The sequence below is a fragment of the Oncorhynchus kisutch genome, linkage group LG5 (genome assembly GCF_002021735.2).
Source record: "Oncorhynchus kisutch isolate 150728-3 linkage group LG5, Okis_V2, whole genome shotgun sequence".
Classification (NCBI taxonomy): Eukaryota; Metazoa; Chordata; class Actinopteri; order Salmoniformes; family Salmonidae; genus Oncorhynchus; species Oncorhynchus kisutch.
The window spans coordinates 3125894-3146985 of NC_034178.2; the positions used below are offsets into that span (position 1 = coordinate 3125894).

At 40.9% G+C, this 21092-nt stretch overlaps 1 protein-coding gene across 1 annotated transcript; it reads left to right on the top strand.

The window, feature by feature from the left end:
- The first annotated feature begins 10991 nt into the window (after positions 1-10991).
- On the top strand, positions 10992-17085 carry LOC109890349 (zinc finger protein 239-like). The gene is made up of 2 exons (XM_020482323.2): positions 10992-11510; positions 15605-17085. The coding sequence occupies exons 1-2, from the start codon at positions 11318-11320 to the stop codon at positions 16435-16437; spliced, it is 1026 nt and encodes a 341-aa protein (XP_020337912.2). The 5' UTR covers positions 10992-11317; the 3' UTR covers positions 16438-17085.
- Positions 17086-21092: the final 4007 nt, after the last annotated feature.

The window sequence follows — 21092 nt, forward strand, 5'->3', positions numbered from 1 at the left end:
AATGTAGATTTTTGGACTAGGTCTATTCTGTGGTGCTGCAGTGTTTAGAATGTTGCTGATAGAAATGTATTGGGTAGAGCTGACACTGTTCCCTATTACACATTACAGAGCATGTCTGTTCTAAACAATGCTTTTCTATTTAACTCTTTTGACTTTGACAATATAACGTAGCATACAGAACTATACTGTGTGTATTTGTATGATTGAGCAAGTGGGGAGGATGTGTAGAGTGATAAGCACACTTACACATGTTTGCGAGGGAGTGGGGGAAGATTTAGTGGCATGTCCTTCAAGATGATTTGTGATTTTAGTAGTCTTCTGTCAGGCTGACTGCAGGAATGTCCACCAGAACTGTTGCCAGAGAAATTAATGTTAATTTCTCTACCATAAGCCGACTCCATGTTTAGAGAATTTGGTAGTACGTCCAACCGGCCTCACAACAGCAGACCATGTGTGACCACGCCAGCCCAGGACCTCCACATCCGGCTTCTTCACCTGCAGGATCGTCTGAGACCAGCCAGCCGGATAGCTGATAAAAGTGTGGGTTTGCACAACCGAAGAATTTCTACACAAACTGTCTGCATGCTCGTCGTCCTCACCAGGGTTTTGACCTGACTGCAGTTCGGCCTCGTATCAAATCAAAGCTTATTTGTCACGCGCGCTGAATACAACAGTGAAATGCTTACTTACAGGCTCTAACCAATAATGCTAAAAAAAAGGTATTGGGTGGACAATTGATAGGTAAAGAAATAAAACCGTAAAAAGACAGGCTATATACAGTAGCGAGGCTACATACAGACGCTGGGTAGTCAGGCTGATTTGAGGTAATAGGTACATGTACAGTGCCTTGCGAAAGTATTCGGCCCCCTTGAACTTTGCGACCTTTTGCCACATTTCAGGCTTCAAACATAAAGATATAAAACTGTATTTTTTTGTGAAGAATCAACAACAAGTGGGACACAATCATGAAGTGGAACGACATTTATTGGATATTTCAAACTTTTTTAACAAATCAAAAACAGAAAAATTGGGTGTGCAAAATTATTCAGCCCCTTTACTTTCAGTGCAGCAAACTCTCTCCAGAAGTTCAGTGAGGATCTCTGAATGATCCAATGTTGACCTAAATGACTAATGATGATAAATACAATCCACCTGTGTGTAATCAAGTCTCCGTATAAATGCACCTGCACTGTGATAGTCTCAGAGGTCCGTTAAAAGCGCAGAGAGCATCATGAAGAACAAGGAACACACCAGGCAGGTCCGAGATACTGTTGTGAAGAAGTTTAAAGCCGGATTTGGATACAAAAAGATTTCCCAAGCTTTAAACATCCCAAGGAGCAATGTGCAAGCGATTAATATTGAAATGGAAGGAGTATCAGACCACTGCAAATCTACCAAGACCTGGCCGTCCCTCTAAACTTTCATCTCATACAAGGAGAAGACTGATCAGAGATGCAGCCAAGAGGCCCATGATCACTCTGGATGAACTGCAGAGATCTACAGCTGAGGTAGGAGACTGTCCATAGGACAACAATCAGTCATATATTGCACAAATCTGGCCTTTATGGAAGAGTGGCAAGAAGAAAGCCATTTCTTAAAGATATCCATAAAAAGTGTTGTTTAAAGTTTGCCACAAGCCACCTGGGAGACACACCAAACATGTGGAAGAAGGTGCTCTGGTCAGATGAAACCAAAATTGAACTTTTTGGCAACAATGCAAAACGTTATGTTTGGCGTAAAAGCAACACCGCTCATCACCCTGAACACACCATCCCCACTGTCAAACATGGTGGTGGCAGCATCATGGTTTGGGCCTACTTTTCTTCAGCAGGGACAGGGAAGATGGTTAAAATTGATGGGAAGATGGATGGAGCCAAATACAGGACCATTCTGGAAGAAAACCTGATGGAGTCTGCAAAAGACCTGAGACTGGGACGGAGATTTGTCTTCCAACAAGACAATGATCCAAAACATAAAGCAAAATCTACAATGGAATGGTTCAAAAATAAACATATCCAGGTGTTAGAATGGCCAAGTCAAAGTCCAGACCTGAATCCAATCGAGAATCTGTGGAAAGAACTGAAAACTGCTGTTCACATATGCTCTCCATCCAACCTCACTGAGCTCGAGCTGTTTTGCAAGGAGGAATGGGGAAGAATTTCAGTCTCTCGATGTGCAAAACTGATAGAGACATACCCCAAGCGACTTACAGCTGTAATTGCAGCAAAAGGTGGCGCTACAAAGTATTAACTTAAGGGGGCTGAATAATTTTGCACGCCCAATTTTTCAGTTTTTGATTTGTTAAAAAAGTTTGAAATCCAATAAATGTCGTTCCACTTCATGATTGTGTCCCACTTGTTGATTCTTCACAAAAAAATACAGTTTTATATCTTTATGTTTGAAGCCTGAAATGTGGCAAAAGGTCGCAAAGTTCAAGGGGGCCCAATACTTTCGCAAGGCACTGTAGATATGGTTAAAGTGACTATGCATATATGATGAACAGAGAGTAGCAGTAGCGTAAAAGGGTGGGGCACAATGCAGATAGCCCGGTTAGCCAATGTGCGGGAGCACTAGTTGGTCGGCCCAATTGAGGTAGTATGTACATGAATGTATAGTTAAAGTGACTATGCATATATGATAAACAGAGAGTAGCAGCAGCGAAAAGGGGGTTGGGGGGGTCACACAATGCAAATAGTCCGGGTAGCCATTTGATTACCTGTTCAGGAGTCTTATGGCTTGGGGGTAAAAACTGTTGAGAATCCTTTTTGTCCTAGACTTGGCACTCCGGTACCGCTTGCCATGCGGTAGTAGAGAGAACAGTCTATGACTGGGGTGGTTGGGGACTTTTACCATTTTTAGGGCCTTCCTCAGACACCGCCTGGTGTATAGGTCCTGGATGGCAGGCAGCTTAGTCCCAGTTATGTACTGGGCCGTACACATTGGGGATGAATCAGAATTAGTTGGGTAACATAGATAAGATGTTTTATTTTCATAATATGCTTGTGAGATACTTGTCATTTAGAAGTTATCTTTTTGTACTATAGTGTTGGCCATTTGCAGTTATCCTTTCTCTGTCCTGGGTTCAGTTACTGGGGCCACACAGAGGGGAGAGGTCAGGCTTGTCATGTGTAAACGTATCTTTTAAACCATGTGAAGGGATGATTGAGGGGGAACCAATTATCTCTTGGCTCCACAATGTCTGTGTTCCAGTCACTCTCTACTTTTCCCATCGAGGAGAGGAGGATGGCAGTGTCTGGAACCATTCTATGTTCCCTCTGAGGTTGCCCTTATTTATCTTGACCTAGAGGCTCACTCTCCTCTCCGTGAGATTGTCCAGGATGGGTTGTATTTGGGATGGGAGTATCTAAATTGACAATTGATATATACCATTGGATGAGGTTATGTCTTGGTACTATTTTGTACCAAGAACGAGATAAGAGCTTCGTTTAGGAGACCAAACTGAACGACAATTTATAGCTAAATACTGTCTGGCGATGGGATACTCCTCTCTCAAGTAAAATCTTTCCTTGTGAAGTTCCTATTATCTGTGTTTTGTCATGTCGACTAGGGGGGTGGATCTTTGCTATAAAAGATCTCAGTTGCCATTATGTTGACCACTCAACTTTTCATTAGAGATACAGAAATGTTGAAAGTCAAAATGCTATTGCAAAAGCTTAATTATTATTAAAGGTGAAGATTAAGCATAACTCTGACTGGTGTGTGATTTGCTCTCTCATCATTTGGTAATTAAGGACATTTCCACGACAACACACTACCCTCTGTAGGGCTCTGAGGCCGAGCAATAACTGTACCAGGCAGTGATGCAACCAGGATGCCCTTGATGTTGCTACTGTAGAACCTATTGAGGATCTCAGGACCCATGCCAAATCTTTTTAGTTTCCTGAGGGGGAATAGGCTTCGTCGTGCCCTCTTCACGACTGTCTTGGTGTGTTTGGACCGTTCTAGTTTGTTGTTGATGTGGACACCAGGGAACTTGAAGCGCTCAACCTGCTCCACTACAGCCCCGTCGATGAGATTGGGGACGTGCTCGGTCCTCCTTTTCCTGTAGTCCACAATAATCTCCTTAGTCACGTTGAGGGATAGGTAGTTATTCTGGCATCACCCGGCCAGGTCTCTGACTTCCTCCACTTTCAATGGCCACTGGCATGCTGGAAAAGTGTGCTCTTCCTGAATGAATCCCAGTTTCAACTGTACTGGACAGATGGCAGACTGCATGATGTCGTGTGGGAGAGCGGTTTGCTGATGTCAACTTGTGAACAGAGTAACCCATGGTGGCGGTGGGGTTATGGTATGGGCAGGCATAGGCTACAGACAACGAACACAATTGCATTTTATCTATAGCAATTTGAATCCACAGAGATACCGTGACGAGATCCTGAGGCCCATTGTCGTGCCATTCATCCGCCTCAATCACCTCATGTTTCAGCATGATAATGCACACTCCATGTCGCAAGGATCTGTACACAATTCCTGGAAGCTGAAAATGTCCCAGTTCTTCAATGACCTGCATATCTACCAGACGTGTCACACATTGAGCAAGTGTGTGATGCTCTGGAAGTCAAGATCAACGTGCACGACAGCAGGTTCCAGTTCCCGCCAATAACCAGCAACTTTGCACAGCCATTGAAGAGGAGTGGGACAACATTCCACAGCCACAATCAACAACCTGATCAACTCTATGCAATGGAGATGTCACGCTGCATGAGGCAACTTGTGGTCACACCAGATACAGACTGGTTTTCTGAATCACGCCCCTACCTATTTAATTTTTATAAGGTATCTGTGACCTACAGATGCATATCTGTACTCCCAGTCATGTGAAATCAATAGATAAGGACCTAATGAATTTATTTCGATTTGATTTCATCATATGACCTGTAACTCAAGTCTTTGGAATTGTTGCGTGTTGTGTTTTATATTGTTCAGTGTAATTTGGCCCCAAAAAATGTCTCAACAGAAAGAAACAAAACTGGTTTAAACCTTCACAAAAGTTTTGAACAGGCTTATATTGCAGCAATTACCAACAAAGGCGGGTCCCTTCTGTAGGCCTACACAATAAAAAACGGTTCAAACTTAATTTAGCCAACAAAAATGTCTCAACAAAGAAACAAAACACTTTTTGCAATAATAATATACAATACTAAAACAAACTATAATCAATATGAAAATAATATTTGCACTATATTATACTTTGTCGCTAATGGAGATACGAATAAATTAAATCAAAATCCTCAAATTTTACGTCAATGAAAATCCATCTTCGCAATCAATAGTAGGGCTAGGGCTGTTGCGGTGACCATATTACCTCCACACCGGCGGTTATGAGTCATGAAGGCAGTCATTCCACATGACCGTTTAGTCAAAATAATTAGGGAGAATAAGGGGGTAAAAAAATAGCCCTGATGCTGCTGCTGATGGCCATTAGTAGCCTACCAAACTTGCTAACTGCCTGGTACTCAACGCACTAATTGTCCCTCTAATCACTGACATCAATGCAAATGTATTCAAATCTAATAAAACAGAGCTCATGTTGTGCTACTTTCTTCTTATTTTTTCTTTTTTCTTTTTCTCCCTTTTTCCAATTATTAGTAGTTACTATCTTGTCTCATCGCGACAAATCCCGTACGGGCTCGGGAGAGACTAAGGTCATGAATCATCCGAAACACAACCCAACCAGGCTGCTTCTTAACACAGCGCGCATCCAACCCGGAAGCCAGCCGCACCAATGTGTCGGAGGAAACACCATGTACCTGGCGACCTTAGTTAGCGTGCACTGCGCCCGGCCCGCCACAGGAGTCGCTGGTGCGTGATTAGACAAGGATATCCCTACCGGCCTAACCCGGACGACGCTAGGCCAATTGTGCATCGCCCCACAGACCTCCGATTTCTCAACTTTCCATGTATTAAGCACATTGCTTATATTTACAACAGGAGTATAGCCCACCTGGCTGGCATGAAATAGACCACAGGGAAAAGATTCCTCCATTTGCTATTTAAGTACATAGATGACATTTTTCCTGCTGCCCCTGTTTCAATACACATGCATGATAATGGTCCATTCTAAATCAAAACAAATTTCACATTATTTAGTATATGTAAAGACGAATAAATCAAGAATAGTCTGATGGGTGACGATATTAGCTTATCACTTGTGAATTATATACTATTATTTGTGAATTATGCCCAGCATATTTTATAGCCCTTAGGCCTATATGTTTTAATAAGGTTTGTATCACAACTAAAGTGGCCAAATAACTTCTTAAAATGAAGCACATTAATCCGCTTTATAAAGGGTGTTGAGCCTAACTGGCATACATAAACAGCACGTGAGTTTCAAGTTTGGGGAAGATCATTTTCACCATAAAAATGCACCTTTTATAATAAAAGCATTACATGCATAACTGCATTCGCGGTCACTTTTGATAATGGTGTTTTCCGCTAATGGAACATTCACGCGTATAGCCTACTGCTGTGTGCTCATTGCTGCGTGTATAATGTGAAGAAATAGCCTAATATGTAGTCAACATTTAAAGCTGAAGTTTTGATCTGTTGCGTCAGCCACATTGCATTAAAAAAAAATTTTTGGTGCTAGTGGTTTTATTCGTTTGGGATCTCGCATCCCACAACTGTCCCAGACTGTTTGGAATATTTATTTCTCGCACTGAATAGAATAGGTAAACTTTTGTACTATGGGGGATAGTAGATTGAAATAGGCTATTCCTTTTGCTGTTCATTAGGCCTACTCATCTTGTTGGCTGAAGAAAAGTAAATGTGGACAGTTCTTTCCATATCTTCAATATGATTTTTCAAATCATCATGCAGCCTAACAATGTATTAAAAAGCAGAACATATAGCCCAACATTTGTAGAACAAGTTACATTAATAACTCTAAAATGAGCATAAAGGAGTACCTATTTATTTGTTAACGCACTCCCTTAAAATCATTGAGAAAATATATTTTGTTCAACTTTGTTCAATTTAATTCTTAATACGATGAAATAATGCCACGGAATTATAAGCAAATCCTGTCCGCTAAAGGAACTAGTGTAGCCCACAACCATTTGGCATAGCCACATCAAGACCTAACATAAGGACAACTCAGAGTATACTATTCTAATGAAATAGACATTTTCTTCATATCATGCTTCTTTAGACATGTCTAAAATAAATAATGGATTCATTGTGAAGGTGTAGGCTATGTTACATGGATTTATTGTGAAGGTGTAGGCTATATTACATGGATTTATTAGACTTTTTAAAATTGTAGGCTATATGTTGAAAACAGGAGATGCTAAATGTGTTCATGTTAATTAACGGTCAATTACCTTATTTGCTTGACAATCACTGGCTGATGAGATTTCGTCACTGCCCTAGCCTAGGCCAAGGCTCCTTCCACTTGCTCTCTCCGTCTCCACATCAGAAGGCACATGTGAGGTGAGCAGCCGGACCCAGTTTCAGCTATACATTTTTATTGAGTTGCGATTGGCTGACACATAACAAGCTTGCGTAGTTGTCATCACCTCACACACACATTAAAGAGGACGGTTCCGGTTGGTAAATCAATTTCAATTGCACGTACCTGAGACCGTGACAATTATATCAGATCCGAGTCAAAATTCTGAAATATAGAACCCGATCGGGTCCCTGGTCAGATCTCAATATTTCAGGCCTGTTGAACCTGAAATAACAGCATTTCTGAAGCCTGTTGGTTTCCTAGCAGCAGGACTGACAAACACTGCTTTAGGGCCATCTGTTCCGTTTAACACAACAGTCCTTACAACATACAACATACACCTGTCATTAGTATCCTGAATGAATGTTGTTTCATTGTCCTCTGTGACATGACACTATTAATCCACTTGGTGGAACCCACTGTGTATTAGTAGAATGAAGGATGAATTAATAAGGGAGTCAATGAATGAAGGATGCTTGTCCTTCAAGTGGATATCACCTGGTGACCATCTCGCACATCTCAAGGCCGCAGCACCGTCGGTCATTCTAAATGGTCGGTCTGACTTGTCCTGTTTCACTAAAGCATGTACCACATGGAGTTTCCTATTGCATCTGTCTGACACATACACACACAATTGTTTTCTCAATCGATATGTGTTTGTCATCTACAAAGCGTGCACCCAGAGGGGGTCCCAGGACCGAGTTTGGGAAACCCTGAACTACTTAGTAAATGAACCTCATCTATCAGTACTCATCATAAGCCAATTGACATATCAGTATAACGAGTAGTAATGATGGCCTGTTTTATGGATGGAGTTCCGGTGTTGAAACAACCCCATGGGTGCACAACTATGCTCCTTGAAGGCAGCTGGTTTTCATCCTAGTGTAACATCAAGGATGTATTCAGTGAGGTGAAACATTGACCATTTCAGATCAACATCGAAGTTAATGAGAAGAGCTGACATGATTTACTCATCTAATGACAGACAACCATATGTCACATTTAAGTAATTTAGCAGACACTCTTATCCAGAGCAACTTACAGGAGGAATTCGGGTTAAGTGCCTTGCTCAAGAGCACATTGACAGATTTTTCACCTAGTCTCTGGGATTTAAACCAGCAACCTTGTGGTCACTGGCCCAACGCTCTCAGTAGGCTACCTGCTGCCCTGTTCTAATCTATACAATGTATTTCTATCTGTAGAGGTTTTCCTGGGTTGGGATAGGTCGACTGGTGTGGAGGTGGTTTTAATCATGTCATTGTCTCCCTCTGTTCCCCAGGTGCACTCGCTCTACATGCTGCAGATATGAGACCAGAAAACTGGTTAAAAACAACAACATAAACATTGCTCTTCAGTGTTACCTCATTCCAACTGTATTTATTAGGATTCCCTACAGGTAAGTGTTGCTTTTTCCTCCTATTTATTCTTCAACACAGTGTTATGTCTCTTTATTACAGTAAATAAAACATACAGCTTTCAAAAACCAAGTGTTTGGTGCCTTATTCCTTTATTGATTGATTTCAGAGGTAATGACAAATGAGTGTGACTTCAGTGTATGATTCTCATGCTAGTATTGTTCTGCTTAGAAATTCAGATTATTTAAACTTGTTCTAATGAATTAAGCAAGTTTTATGTGAAAAAATACTCCGGACTAGATTTGATTAGAAAGCAATAAAAAAAAACAGGCCAAATCAATGTTGGTGTCTTGTCTTGGGACCCTCATTGACACTGAAAACAGCTCATACTCATACATAAGGACATTCAAAGATCACAATACTGCAAAAATACCATAACTTGTGAAATCGTTGGGAATGAATTTATCCGATGCCTGTTCTGTGTCAGATGCGGCGTTATAGCAAAATAGCTGGAAATTCAGTGCAGAGGAAAGTCTGTTCAAGTTGTTCGATATCCACTTGTAGGTGTAGGCTACTTTTTTATGTCTTACAGTGCATTTGGAAAGTATTCAGACCACTTGACTTTTTCCACATTTCGTTACATTACAGCCTTATTCTAAAAATGTATTACATTTTTTTCTTTCCCTCAATCTACACAGAATACCCTATAATGACAAAGCAAAAACAGGTTTTTAGAAGTTTTTGCAAATGTTAAAATATATATATTTATATCACATTTATATAAGATTCAGACCCGTTACTCAGTTGAATTACCTTTTGGCAGTGATTACAATGTCGAGTCTTCTTGGGTATGACGCTACAAGCTTGGCACACCTGTATTTGGGGAGTTTCTCCCATTCTCCTATGCAGATCCTCTCAAGCTCTGTCAGGTTGGATGGGGAGTGTCGCCGCACAGCTATTTTCAGGTCTCTCCAGAGATGTTCGATCGGGTTCAAGTCCGGGCTCTGGCTGGGCCACTCAAGGACATTCAGAGACTTGTCCCAAAGCCACTCCTGCATTGTCTTGGCTGTGTGCTTAGGGTCGTTGTCCTGTTGGAAGGTGAACCTTCGCCCCAGTCTGAGGTCCTGAGTGCTCTGGAGCAGGTTTTCATCAAGGATCTCTCTGTACTTTGCTCCATTCATCTTTCCCTCGATCCTGACTAGTGTCCCAGTCCCTGCTGCTGAAAAACATCCCCACAGCATAATGCTGCCACCACCATGCTTCACTGTAGGGATGGTGCGAGGCCAAACAGTGCAATCTTGGCTTCATCAGACCAGAGAATCTTGTTTCCTCATGGTCTAAGAGTCCTTTAGGTGCCTTTTGGCCAACTCCAAGCGGGCTGTCATGTGCCTTTTACTAAGGAGTGGCTTCCGTCTGGCCACTCTACCATAAAGGCCTGATTGGTGGAGTGCTGCAGAGATGGTTGTCCTTCTGGAAGGTTCTCCCATCTCCAGGTTAGTAAACTCGCTACAATCATGCAGTAATGTTACAGTGTACAGTCAGTAAGCAGTTTAGCACTGACACCGGTGGGGCCCAGTGGTAATAAATGAGTAAAACCATGACTTGGAAGAGCTCCAGTGTTGTGTTGGATAGTCATAGCCAGCTAGCTAACATAACATCGCTCTGTTTGAGTAGGCTAAACTAGCTTGCTGCATTTGCTAGCTAAGCAAGTCAAACAAAGGAAATTAGTCTCCCTCTTGCTTCTCCTTAATTTTGGAAGAAATTAAATTGTTCAAAACTGTTCAACTATTGTCTTTCTCTCTCTTTGACTGAACTACTCACCACATATTATGTACTGCAGTGCTAGCTAGCTGTAACTTGAACCATGAGCCTCCTCGGTTTTGTATTGAAGTCAATGTACCCTGAGGAGGACGGGAGCTAGATGTCCTCCGGCTACACCATGGTGATACCCAACAGAGTACTGTTGAGGCTACTGTAGACCTTCAATGCAAGTGTATTTTAATACATTATTTGGTGACGTGAATATATTTTGTATAGTTTTATCTAAAAATGATCACTTTTAATGTTTTACTATTTTAATTTTTATCAAATTCACTGAGGATGATGGTCCTCCCCTTCCTCCTCTGAGGAGCCTCTACTGGTCCATTGTAGTCCAAAGGTTGCTACCAGCTGCTAAACGAGATGTCCTATCCTTCCAGGATGTTGGCCTGAGGTAGGACTACATAGGTTTAAATAGTGGAATAGGGTGGTGGTGTTGTAATGAGTGTAGGGTTAGATGGTGCCGTATTTTACCTTTTTCATGTAAAGTATAAAGGATTTATACCCCAGTCTAGTTGGTGGCGGTAATGCAACATTTATTGGATGCCAACCGCCGTTAAACCTCATCGAAGAAGAAGAAGACGAAGAACGTTAAGCAGAATCAGAGATAGAGGTTTCAACCAACATTTCTTTGATAAAGCGAAAAGCTACTTTCATAACCATTGCTAATATGTCAAAACTACAGATGTTGAATGTGTTTGTCACGGAGCGTTTGTCAGCGGCTGCTGTGGAGATATTCGGAGCCGTGGAGAAGACGGTAGCAGAGTATCAGGAAGAAATCTGCCGTTCAGCGGAGGAGAACGAGCGTTTACGCAGGCTGTTGGATTTGGTTAGCAAACCAGAAATAAAGTTACACAGAGCAGGTTCGTACAACATTCTGTTGTTGTAACGAGATTTGACTAGATTCATGTTTATTTTCGATTTTTTTAACCGTTATTTTATCATGGAGTCATTCGTGTGCAGGGTTGCCAGGTCTAGCTAAGATTTCTAGACAATGACTACTCAACCTGCCACAAGGCCTGAAAACTAGCCCAATTTGGGGGGTTGCAGTAAAAGAAGATTTGCCACGTTTATCCAGTAAACCCTTTTCCATAACGTTATCGAGCGAATTAAGAAGGAATATTCGCGTCACGACGTAAGCATCTAAATGCGTTTTCCATGAAAATAATAATTATTGCGAGCTAACGTGTTAAAATTCCTCGATTACATCATGTCGCAAGAGGAAAGACAAATCGCCCTTATTAAACTCGCCAGATCATTTTCCATCAACGGATGTCGATTTAACTCGTTTGACTGCTATGATTGTAAATCAATCCCATTTGCGAATGTGTATAACTATACATAAATCCGACAGAAGAGTTTGAGTGATGAAAGTTGGACAGAGGATCACAATCTCTGCGCAAGACACACTTGGACGAACTTTAGGCAATTTTCTGGCAGTTGTGTCCTTACGTGCCAGCAGGGTTGGGTAGGTTACTTTCTAAATGTAATCCATTAGTTACTTTTCCAAAATGTAATCCGTAAATTAACTTTTGGATTACCCAAACTCAGTAATGTTATATGATTACATTCTGTCACGTTCCCCTTAAGAGGCATTATAAAAAGACAAAAATGTATGTTTACTTTATTTAACCTTTATTTAACTGTTGAGCCACATCTATTGCAGAATAAAACAATGTTACATTTTACATAGCTGGCCATATATGGATGTTAAATTTGACTTTATAGGGTTGATTATGTCGGCTTCTGACCATTCACTTTCTACTATATATAATAATATGATTAAATTATATCTTTACATTAAAAACCAAAGTCTTTCAGAATTCCAGTCATTCCAATAAATGCTATACACCTTGATCTTCAAGAATAGGACTTGGAAATATGTGTAACCGATGTGAAATGGCTAGCTAGTTAGCGGCTAATAGTGTTTCAGTCGGTGACGTCACTCGCTCTGAGACCTAGAAGTAGTGGTTCCCCTTTACAGTGTTTGTTTACATTTACAATGTTTTAGAAACATTGGAGTAAAACAAGCTTATATTTTGGGTTCTCATGGAATGTGACAGTTGAACTAAGCTCATGAGGCATTTATAAGTTCTATTCTTCAAGAATCAATTGATCAATTGAGATATATACAGGACCAGTCAAAAAGTTTGGACACACCTACTCATTCAAGGGTTTTTATTTTCTACGTTGTAGAATAATAGTGAAGACATAATTATGAAATAACATATGGAATCATGTAGTAACCAAAAAAGTGTTAGACAAAGTAGCCACCCTTTGCCTTGATGACAGCTTTGCATACGCTTAGCATTCTCTCAACCAGCTTCACCTTGAATGCTTTTCCAACAGTCTTGAAGGAGTTCCCACATATGCTGAGCACTTTCCTTCACTCTGCGCTCCAACTCATCCCAAACCAGGTCTGGTGATTGTGGAGGCCAGGTCATCTGATGGTTACAACATGATTCCATATGGGTTATTTAATAGCTTTGACATCTTCACTATAATTCTACAATTTAGAAAATAGTTTTAAAAAATAGAATGAGGAGGTGTGTCCAAACTTTTGACTGGTACTGTATATTTATCATTTATAAGTCCAAAAATGGATGTAGCAACTTACAGATTGCCCCTTTAAGTCTACCAAAGTGTGCAAGTTTGAGCATGTGTCCAGTAGGCCTATGGATTATTATTATTTTTACCAGCATGAATTAGATTGAGCAATAAAATCCCCACTTTTATTCCATAGGTTTGGATCTGCACTATGTAGCTGTTGCAAGAGCACATTTTTCACTGGCTGTCCACTGGTTTCAAAAACAATAACTGATGATTGATAGGCAGCTTAAACTTATTGAATTCAACCATTATTGGGTTCAAATACACATTTAGATGTGGCGCAGATATCTAAAATTAGAGAGCAGCAGTGTGATTCACATCAATGCCCTATGTAGATCTCAATAATAAGTGATATCTGTATCGCCGTAGACTACACCTCTGCTGTCATCGTTACCTCCAAGCGCAAGTAACGCAGTATTCCAATGGATCGAGTTTGTCGATACGTTAGCTAATTGGCATATCAGGGTGATATCCAGATGGTGACCAATACCACAAGTTATTTCTCCCTCGCCCATCGAAATAAGCATCACTGTCTTTTACACGTTTAAACTAGCGCAATGCTGCTGTGACAACTAGCCAGCATAAACTAGTATCACCAGGATGACTGACTGAACCGAATCCATTCGTCTCCACTCGACTCTCAACTGCGCGACATACGTCATCAATTTGGGAACCAGGCGTGTTCTATAGCCTCTTCCTTTAAACATATCACAACGTGTCACATGAGCAGGGTTGCCATGCCCGTGGTATTCCCCGAAATTTGGGCTACTTGGAAAACGATGTTGCGGGTGAATTGTTCTTGGGCTGCAGGTTTTTTGCCCACTTTTGGCCTACTCTGCACTGCGGTCACCATCGCATTTCTTAAAAAAATAAATATATATATATACATTTTACTGTGACCGGTTGCTGCTGACTATCAGGCAGTGAGGGGGGCTGTTACTGAATGAGTGATGGGGAGGGGCGGAAGGAGGTGTGACAGCAGCAGTTCTTGAGTCTTCGAGGGTGACTGTTGTCGATGTGTGCAGTCTGTCCTTCACTCTTGATTGCCGAGCACTGCTGTCCTGCAGTAGGGAGAGGGACGTAGCTAGATAGTCTAGCCAATTGCCAATATCAGGCCAGAGTGACAGCTAAAGCACATTTATTGTAGTGATTTTCACCGAAAATGTACAACTGCGACATAAAAAAAAAAAATCAACAATGGAATGAAGTCCCAACTTCGGCAAACAAGTTTACAATTCTCGACAGGTTACGTGGGTACAGTAAGGATGTGGCGTGACTGTAAACATCTTTGATATCAAGCATCTCAATCACATCACGTGATTTCGCATAGGTTGTTTGGTGACCCGTTACAAAATAGAACTAGCTAGCTGAGGACGACGACTGACTGAACCGAATCCGTTCATCCCCACTCAACTCTCTGCACGACATACGTCATCAATTTTGGGCACCAGGCTTGTCTGTATAGCCTCTCCCATCCTCGGTCGTCACTAGATACCACAGCCACAAAGTCATAAATCCCTCCTATTTCTAACATGTATCTTCATAAAATGTGATTTTAAACTTAACCACACTGCTAACTTTATGCCTAATCTTAAGAAAGGTTAAATAAAAAAATATCAAAAAGCACATCTTAGCCAATTTTGACTTTGTGGCTTCCTCTCTGGCTATAAGCACCCTCGAACGAAACTCTGGTTCACCAACATTGCTTTGTATAAATCACGTGCTGAGGGAGCGGCTCTAAGGACATTCCTGACCCGTAAACGACAAAACCAAAATCTAAAACCGACTCTTACCTTAACCAAACCATTAACCTTAACACTGAACTTAAACTAATTTTTAACTAATTCTGAAATAAAATACATTTTTTGCAGATCAGGAGTGCCCTTATAGTCTTTTCTGTGCTGTTTAGTGTAGACTAGTCAACAAAACCGTCTTATTTTTGAGCACAGAGAGGGCTTCCAAACAACATATCTGATACTTTATTAAAGCTGGAATATGTCATTTTTTGGCCAACTGACCAAATTCACATAGAAATGTAGTTATAGATCTGTCATTCTCATTGAAAGCAAGTCTAAGAAGTGGTAGATATGTTCTATATGTGTTAATTCTCTGCTTCCCATTCTTAAGTTTAGTTTTTTACTTTCAGTTTTTTACACCAGCTGACAATACAATATTTTTGGTTATGGAAAATATATTTCACAGCAGTTTAGATGGTACAATGATTCGCTATGCTTGCTTGTTTTGTCACAAACTGAAATAAGGAAAACTATTAGAATTTTAGCAACCAGGAAATGACTGAGCGATTTCTGCATAGTGCACCTGTTTAAGATATATTGTTTCCCTCCAGACTTCCAGGTGCTGCCTCCTGCCGTTCACCCTGAGGAACTTAATTGTAAGCAGGAGTGGAGCCCCAATCTGGGGCAGGATGACCCAGAACCCACACAGATTAAAGAGGAACAACAGGAGTTCAGACTCAGTCAGGAGGACTCACCTCAGCCCTCACATCTTTACCAAAACCAAACTGTGGATGACGGAGAGAGGTGTATTCTACCTATCATCATAACTGAAGAGATCAAAACAGAAGCTGATGGAGAGGGCTACATAGTACCAGAACCAACAAGTGATCAGCCCCTTTCAGTTCATCCAGACTGCTCTGCTGCAGTGGAGAAACCATATCGGTGTCAACAATGTGACAAAAGCTTCACACGTAAGGGACACTTGACCATCCATTCAAAGATACACACAGGAGAGAAATCCTATCTGTGCAAACAATGTGACAAAAGCTTCATCCAGAAAGGTGACTTGGACAGACATACTAGGGTACACACAGGAGATAATCCATATCAGTGCAAACAATGTGGCAAAATGTTTAACCAGAAAGGAAGCTTAACCATCCATTCAAGGATACACACAGGGGAGAAACCTTATCAGTGCAAAGACTGTGACAAATCCTTCAACCAGAAGATGGAATTGATATTGCATATGAGAGTTCACACAGGGGAGAGACCATATAATTGTCCTGTATGCAAGAAAGGTTACATGGCATTAAGCTATTTAAGACTTCATCAGCGTGTTCACTCCGGGGAGAAACCTTACCAGTGCAAAGAATGTGGCAAATGCTTTGGTTATAAAGGAAGCTTGAAGTCTCATATGAGCACTCACACAAAAACTTCAGCCTGAAGTGAGAACAACAAATGATTACTCACTTGAATTTCTTGTTACATCCAACTTGTAAATTATTTATGTTCTATTTTCTGGCATTTGACAACTAAACAAATGTAGTTATGTGAGAGGAGTGATAAAACATCAGTCAGTATCAGATTTGTAAGCTCATTTTAGCTCTCACTTTTTTGGGATACCTACTGGCCAGGACAATGAGGGAATTTGACCATGCTGGCCCGGCTGAAAAGTGATTGCATCCTTTTTGAAACCAGGCTGCCTCACGGGCATGAGCCACTCCTCCCTCACCGCTTTTGCCTGGTCACATGACAGGCCATAGTCCGGTGCACCTCGGTTCAGCCTAATCAAACTCCTGCACTGCTGGCTTCAGGAAGTTGTCACAGCTGTGTCTAGCAGAGCACACACTTGGATTCCTAAACAACAGGAGTTCATATTCAATTGTTTAACAATGACATACAGGATATTTGGGCCACTATCTGTACTTCTGTCTGCATGTTAGAATATTGAAGTAGCCTATTATGTCTTTGTTGACTATATAATGCAGCAAATATAGATCAGCTTTAATATTGCAGACAGATTGTGGCTTTCAATGTAATTGTCTGCATCATTTCCCCCATATATATAGATATAGATATACAGTGCCTTGCGAAAGTATTCGGCCCCCTTGAACTTTGCGACCTTTTGCCACATTTCAGGCTTCAAACATAAAGATATAAAACTGTATTTTTTTGTGAAGAATCAACAACAAGTGGGACACGATCATGAAGTGGAACGACATTTATTGGATATTTCAAACTTTTTTAACAAATCAAAAACGGAAAAATTTGGTGTGCAAAATTATTCAGCCCCTTTACTTTCAGTGCAGCAAACTCTCTCCAGAAGTTCAGTGAGGATCTCTGAATGATCCAATGTTGGGGGCCGAATACTTTCGCAAGGCACTGTATCTATATATATATTTACATTTTATTATTTTCCCCTAACCCTACCATCCCTCCCCTAATTGGAGTAAACTAAACTAATGGACAACACTACTTAGGTTTCTACTTCCATCTTATATATACACTATATACATTTTACGGACACAGTATATTTTACAATAGTTATCTTTTGTTTGTTTTTAGTCCCTTCCTTCAGCAACCCTCAACCCCTCCCATATATCTCTGAACACCATCCAATGTTGATTTCTATTTGCCATATGTTTTCCAACTGTGCTGTTTCACATACGTTCTGAAACTATACACATTTTACGGACACTATATTTGACATGAGTTATCTTGTTATTTTTAGTCCCGCCCTTCAACTCCACTCAACCCCTCCCATCTATCTCTGAACATCAGAAAGTTTGGATTTCTATTTTCCAGACCAAAGGACGGATGTCCACCGGTCTAATGTCCGTTGCTCGTGTTTCTTGGTCCAAGCAAGTTCTTGCCATAATATGGACTTGGTATTTTACCAAATAGGGCTGTCTTCTGTATACTACCCCTACCTTGTCACAACACAACTGATTGGCTCAAACGCATTAAGAAGGAAAGACATTCCACGAATTAACTTTTAACAAGGTACACCTGTTAATTGAAATGCATTCCAGGTGACTCCCTCATGAATCTGGTTGAGAGAATGCCAAGAGTGTGGAAAGATGTCATCAAGGCAAAGGATGGCTACTTTGAAGAATCTCAAACATATTTTGATTTGTTTACCACTTTTTTGGTTACTACATGATTCCATATGTGTTAATTCATAGTTTTGATGTCTTCACTATTATTCTACAATGTAGAAAATAGTAAAATGGTCTCCAAATGTTTGACTGGTACTGTAATATATATAAATAAAACATTCTATTGGTTGCAAGAATTTTGTATAATAATTAAAAATGAAAAACACTTGAATACGCCGTCATTTTGTGTATCAGTACAATATGGCTATTTTTTAATATGACACAGCGGTTATTTTTTTGGTCCTTAAATGAAACGGGTATACTTCTTTTCTTTATCACAATTTTCGTTAACCAATTCTGGTCTTTAAATGGGGGCCGACAGGCAAGTTTCTTTCTCCCCCTTCTACTTGCCTCTTCCATTTTTGCACTAATGCTGCAATTAGTTGGTTGTAATTTTGGGTAGAGCAGACATTTCCATGCATGTGTGACAACTCCACCAGTCCTGTCTATGATATCATTTACAAAGATTATACAGTTGTAAAAAATGACTATATTTGAGTTGAACCGTTATTTATTGTAATATTTGTTCTGTCTTTTCTGGTGGATTAAACTGAAAATGCAACCAACTTTCTACAGCTTGTTTTAAAAATAGACATATTTTGGAGAATTACATTTTAAATAACTGAAAGTGAGAGGTTGAAATCTGAATAAAGGGGAAAAGGCCCTTCTTGAACATGGGGTGAGACATTCTTACTAATCTGCTAGAGAACCAGTACGGATTTAAGTATAACTTTGTATGACTGAAGCCTTTAGTGAGAGGTCGAATGCTTTAATATTGAATCATTTCTGCCCTCCGAGTTCATATTCATTATTTAAATCGGCCCGTTTAATTTCGTCTGGTTTATCGTTCCAAATAAAATGTGAATATTTTTTGCTCATATAATTTAAACAAGTCACTAGGTGTAGGCAAGGCCATAAGTAAACTGGGAAAAACTGGACTAAAGAGTTAATCACGGGACTTTTCCACAAATAGGCAGGTATTTTCCTTTCCATGGTAGCAAGATCTTATCTATTTTTACTAACTTTCTATTAAAATGTATTGTAGTGAGAATTTCTTTCTTTTGGGATATGAAAACAGTATGTTCTCCAAACCTAACCACTCAGCCCCTACCCAGATGGTCACTCTCTGCTCTTCTACCCTATCATCTCTCCCTTCTGCTAAATCCTTCTCCCCCCTGATTCTGCCTCTTCGACCCCACTCTCCTCCCTTTCCACATCCTATGACTCACTGTCCCCTTTCCTCCCGACCGTGTTGGCCCTGCCCTCCTGCTCCGTGGCTGAGTGACTCATTGCGAGCTTACAGAACTTGACTGCAGCCAGCTTAGCAAAAATGTAGGAAAACTAAACTTCCGGAGGACCTATCATCCTTTCACTCCTGCCGCTCTACCTTCTCTTCCTCTGTATCCACTGCTAAAGCCACTTTCTACCACTCTAAATTTCAAGCTTCTGCCTCTAACCCTCTGAAACTATTTTTCACCTTCTTCTCCCTCCATCCCTCACTCCCCCTTCCTCTCTACGGACGACCCCATCCCCTTCTTCAGACCATCTCTGGAGACCTTCTCCCATTCCTCACTTCCCTCATCAACTAATCCCTGACCACTGGCTGCGTCCCCTCTGACTGCAAAATGGCCTGAGTTGCTGACCTCCTCAAGAAACCAACACTCGACTCATCTGACATCAAAAACTATAGACCTGTATCTCTTCTTTCTTTTCTTTCCATAACACTTGAGCTTGCGGTCTCTGATCAACTTTCCTGTTATCTCCCTCAGAATGATCTTCTTGACCCTTAGCAGTCAGGCTTCTTCTCTGAGTCATGGAGGCTCTCCCCACTGCCAAAGCTGACTCTCTTTCCACTGCCTTAGACACCGTGAACCATCAGATCCTCCTCTCCACCCTCTCAGGGCTGGTTGTCAAGCTTTGCACACCCTTGGATTGCATCCTACCTGGCAGGCCGCTCTTACCAGGTGACGTGGAGAGGATCTGTGTCTGCACCATGTGCTCTCACTAATGGTGTCCCCCAGGGCTCAGTTTTAGGCCCTCTCTTCTTCTCTCTATTGGTCGTGGAAAGGAAGACAGAGACTGTAGATTCCTCAAAACAACTTATTTTATTATAAGATTTGCAATAATGGAGCAGGTGCAACAGTCAAGAGCCCAACAAACAACAGTTGGTTCTCAGCCTTTATAGGAAAATACAACCTCTTGTCTATGTGGCATTTTAGCAGGGGTGTGAGATCATGGTGGGAGCATAGCGTACAAACAAGTGATAATGGCAGTTATAATGGCAGGCTTCTTCTTACATGATAGAAACAGACCGTGGAAATGTTCAGGTTTAAGGCGTATACAAATTATGTGCATAACAGAGTTTGTATTTTTGTCACTATACTATACACCAAGTCACTCAACTCCATCATATTCTCACATGGTCTCTCCTATCATTGCTATGCGGCTGACACTCAACTACTTTTCTCCTTTCCCTGTTCTGACACCCAGGTGGCGACACGCATCTCTGCGTGCCTGGCAGATTTATTATTTTTTAAATTTTATTTCACCTTTATTTAACCAGGTAGGCTAGTTGAGAACAAGTTCTCATTTGCAACTGCGACCTGGCCAAGATAAAGCATAGCAGTGTGAGCAGACACCAAAGAGTTACACATGGAGTAAACAATTAACAAGTCAATAACACAGTAGAAACCAAAGGGGGAGTCTATATACAATGTGTGCAAAAGGCATGAGGAGGTAGGCAAATAATTACAATTTTGCAGATTAACACTGGAGTGATGAATGATCAGATGGTCATGTACAGGTAGAGATATTGGTGTGCAAAAGAGCAGAAAAGTAAATAAATAAAAACAGTATGGGGATGAGGTAGGTGAAAAAGGGTGGGCTATTTACCAATAGACTATGTACAGCTGCAGCGATCGGTTAGCTGCTCAGATAGCTG

Excerpts from the sequence above, each read along its gene's own strand:
- LOC109890349 (XM_020482323.2), top strand. The coding sequence starts at position 11,318 with ATGTCAAAACTACAGATGTTGAATGTGTTTGTCACGGAGCGTTTGTCA. Across the intron at positions 11,511-15,604 it reads AATAAAGTTACACAGAGCAG|ACTTCCAGGTGCTGCCTCCT; the intron begins GTTCGTACAACA and ends GTTTCCCTCCAG.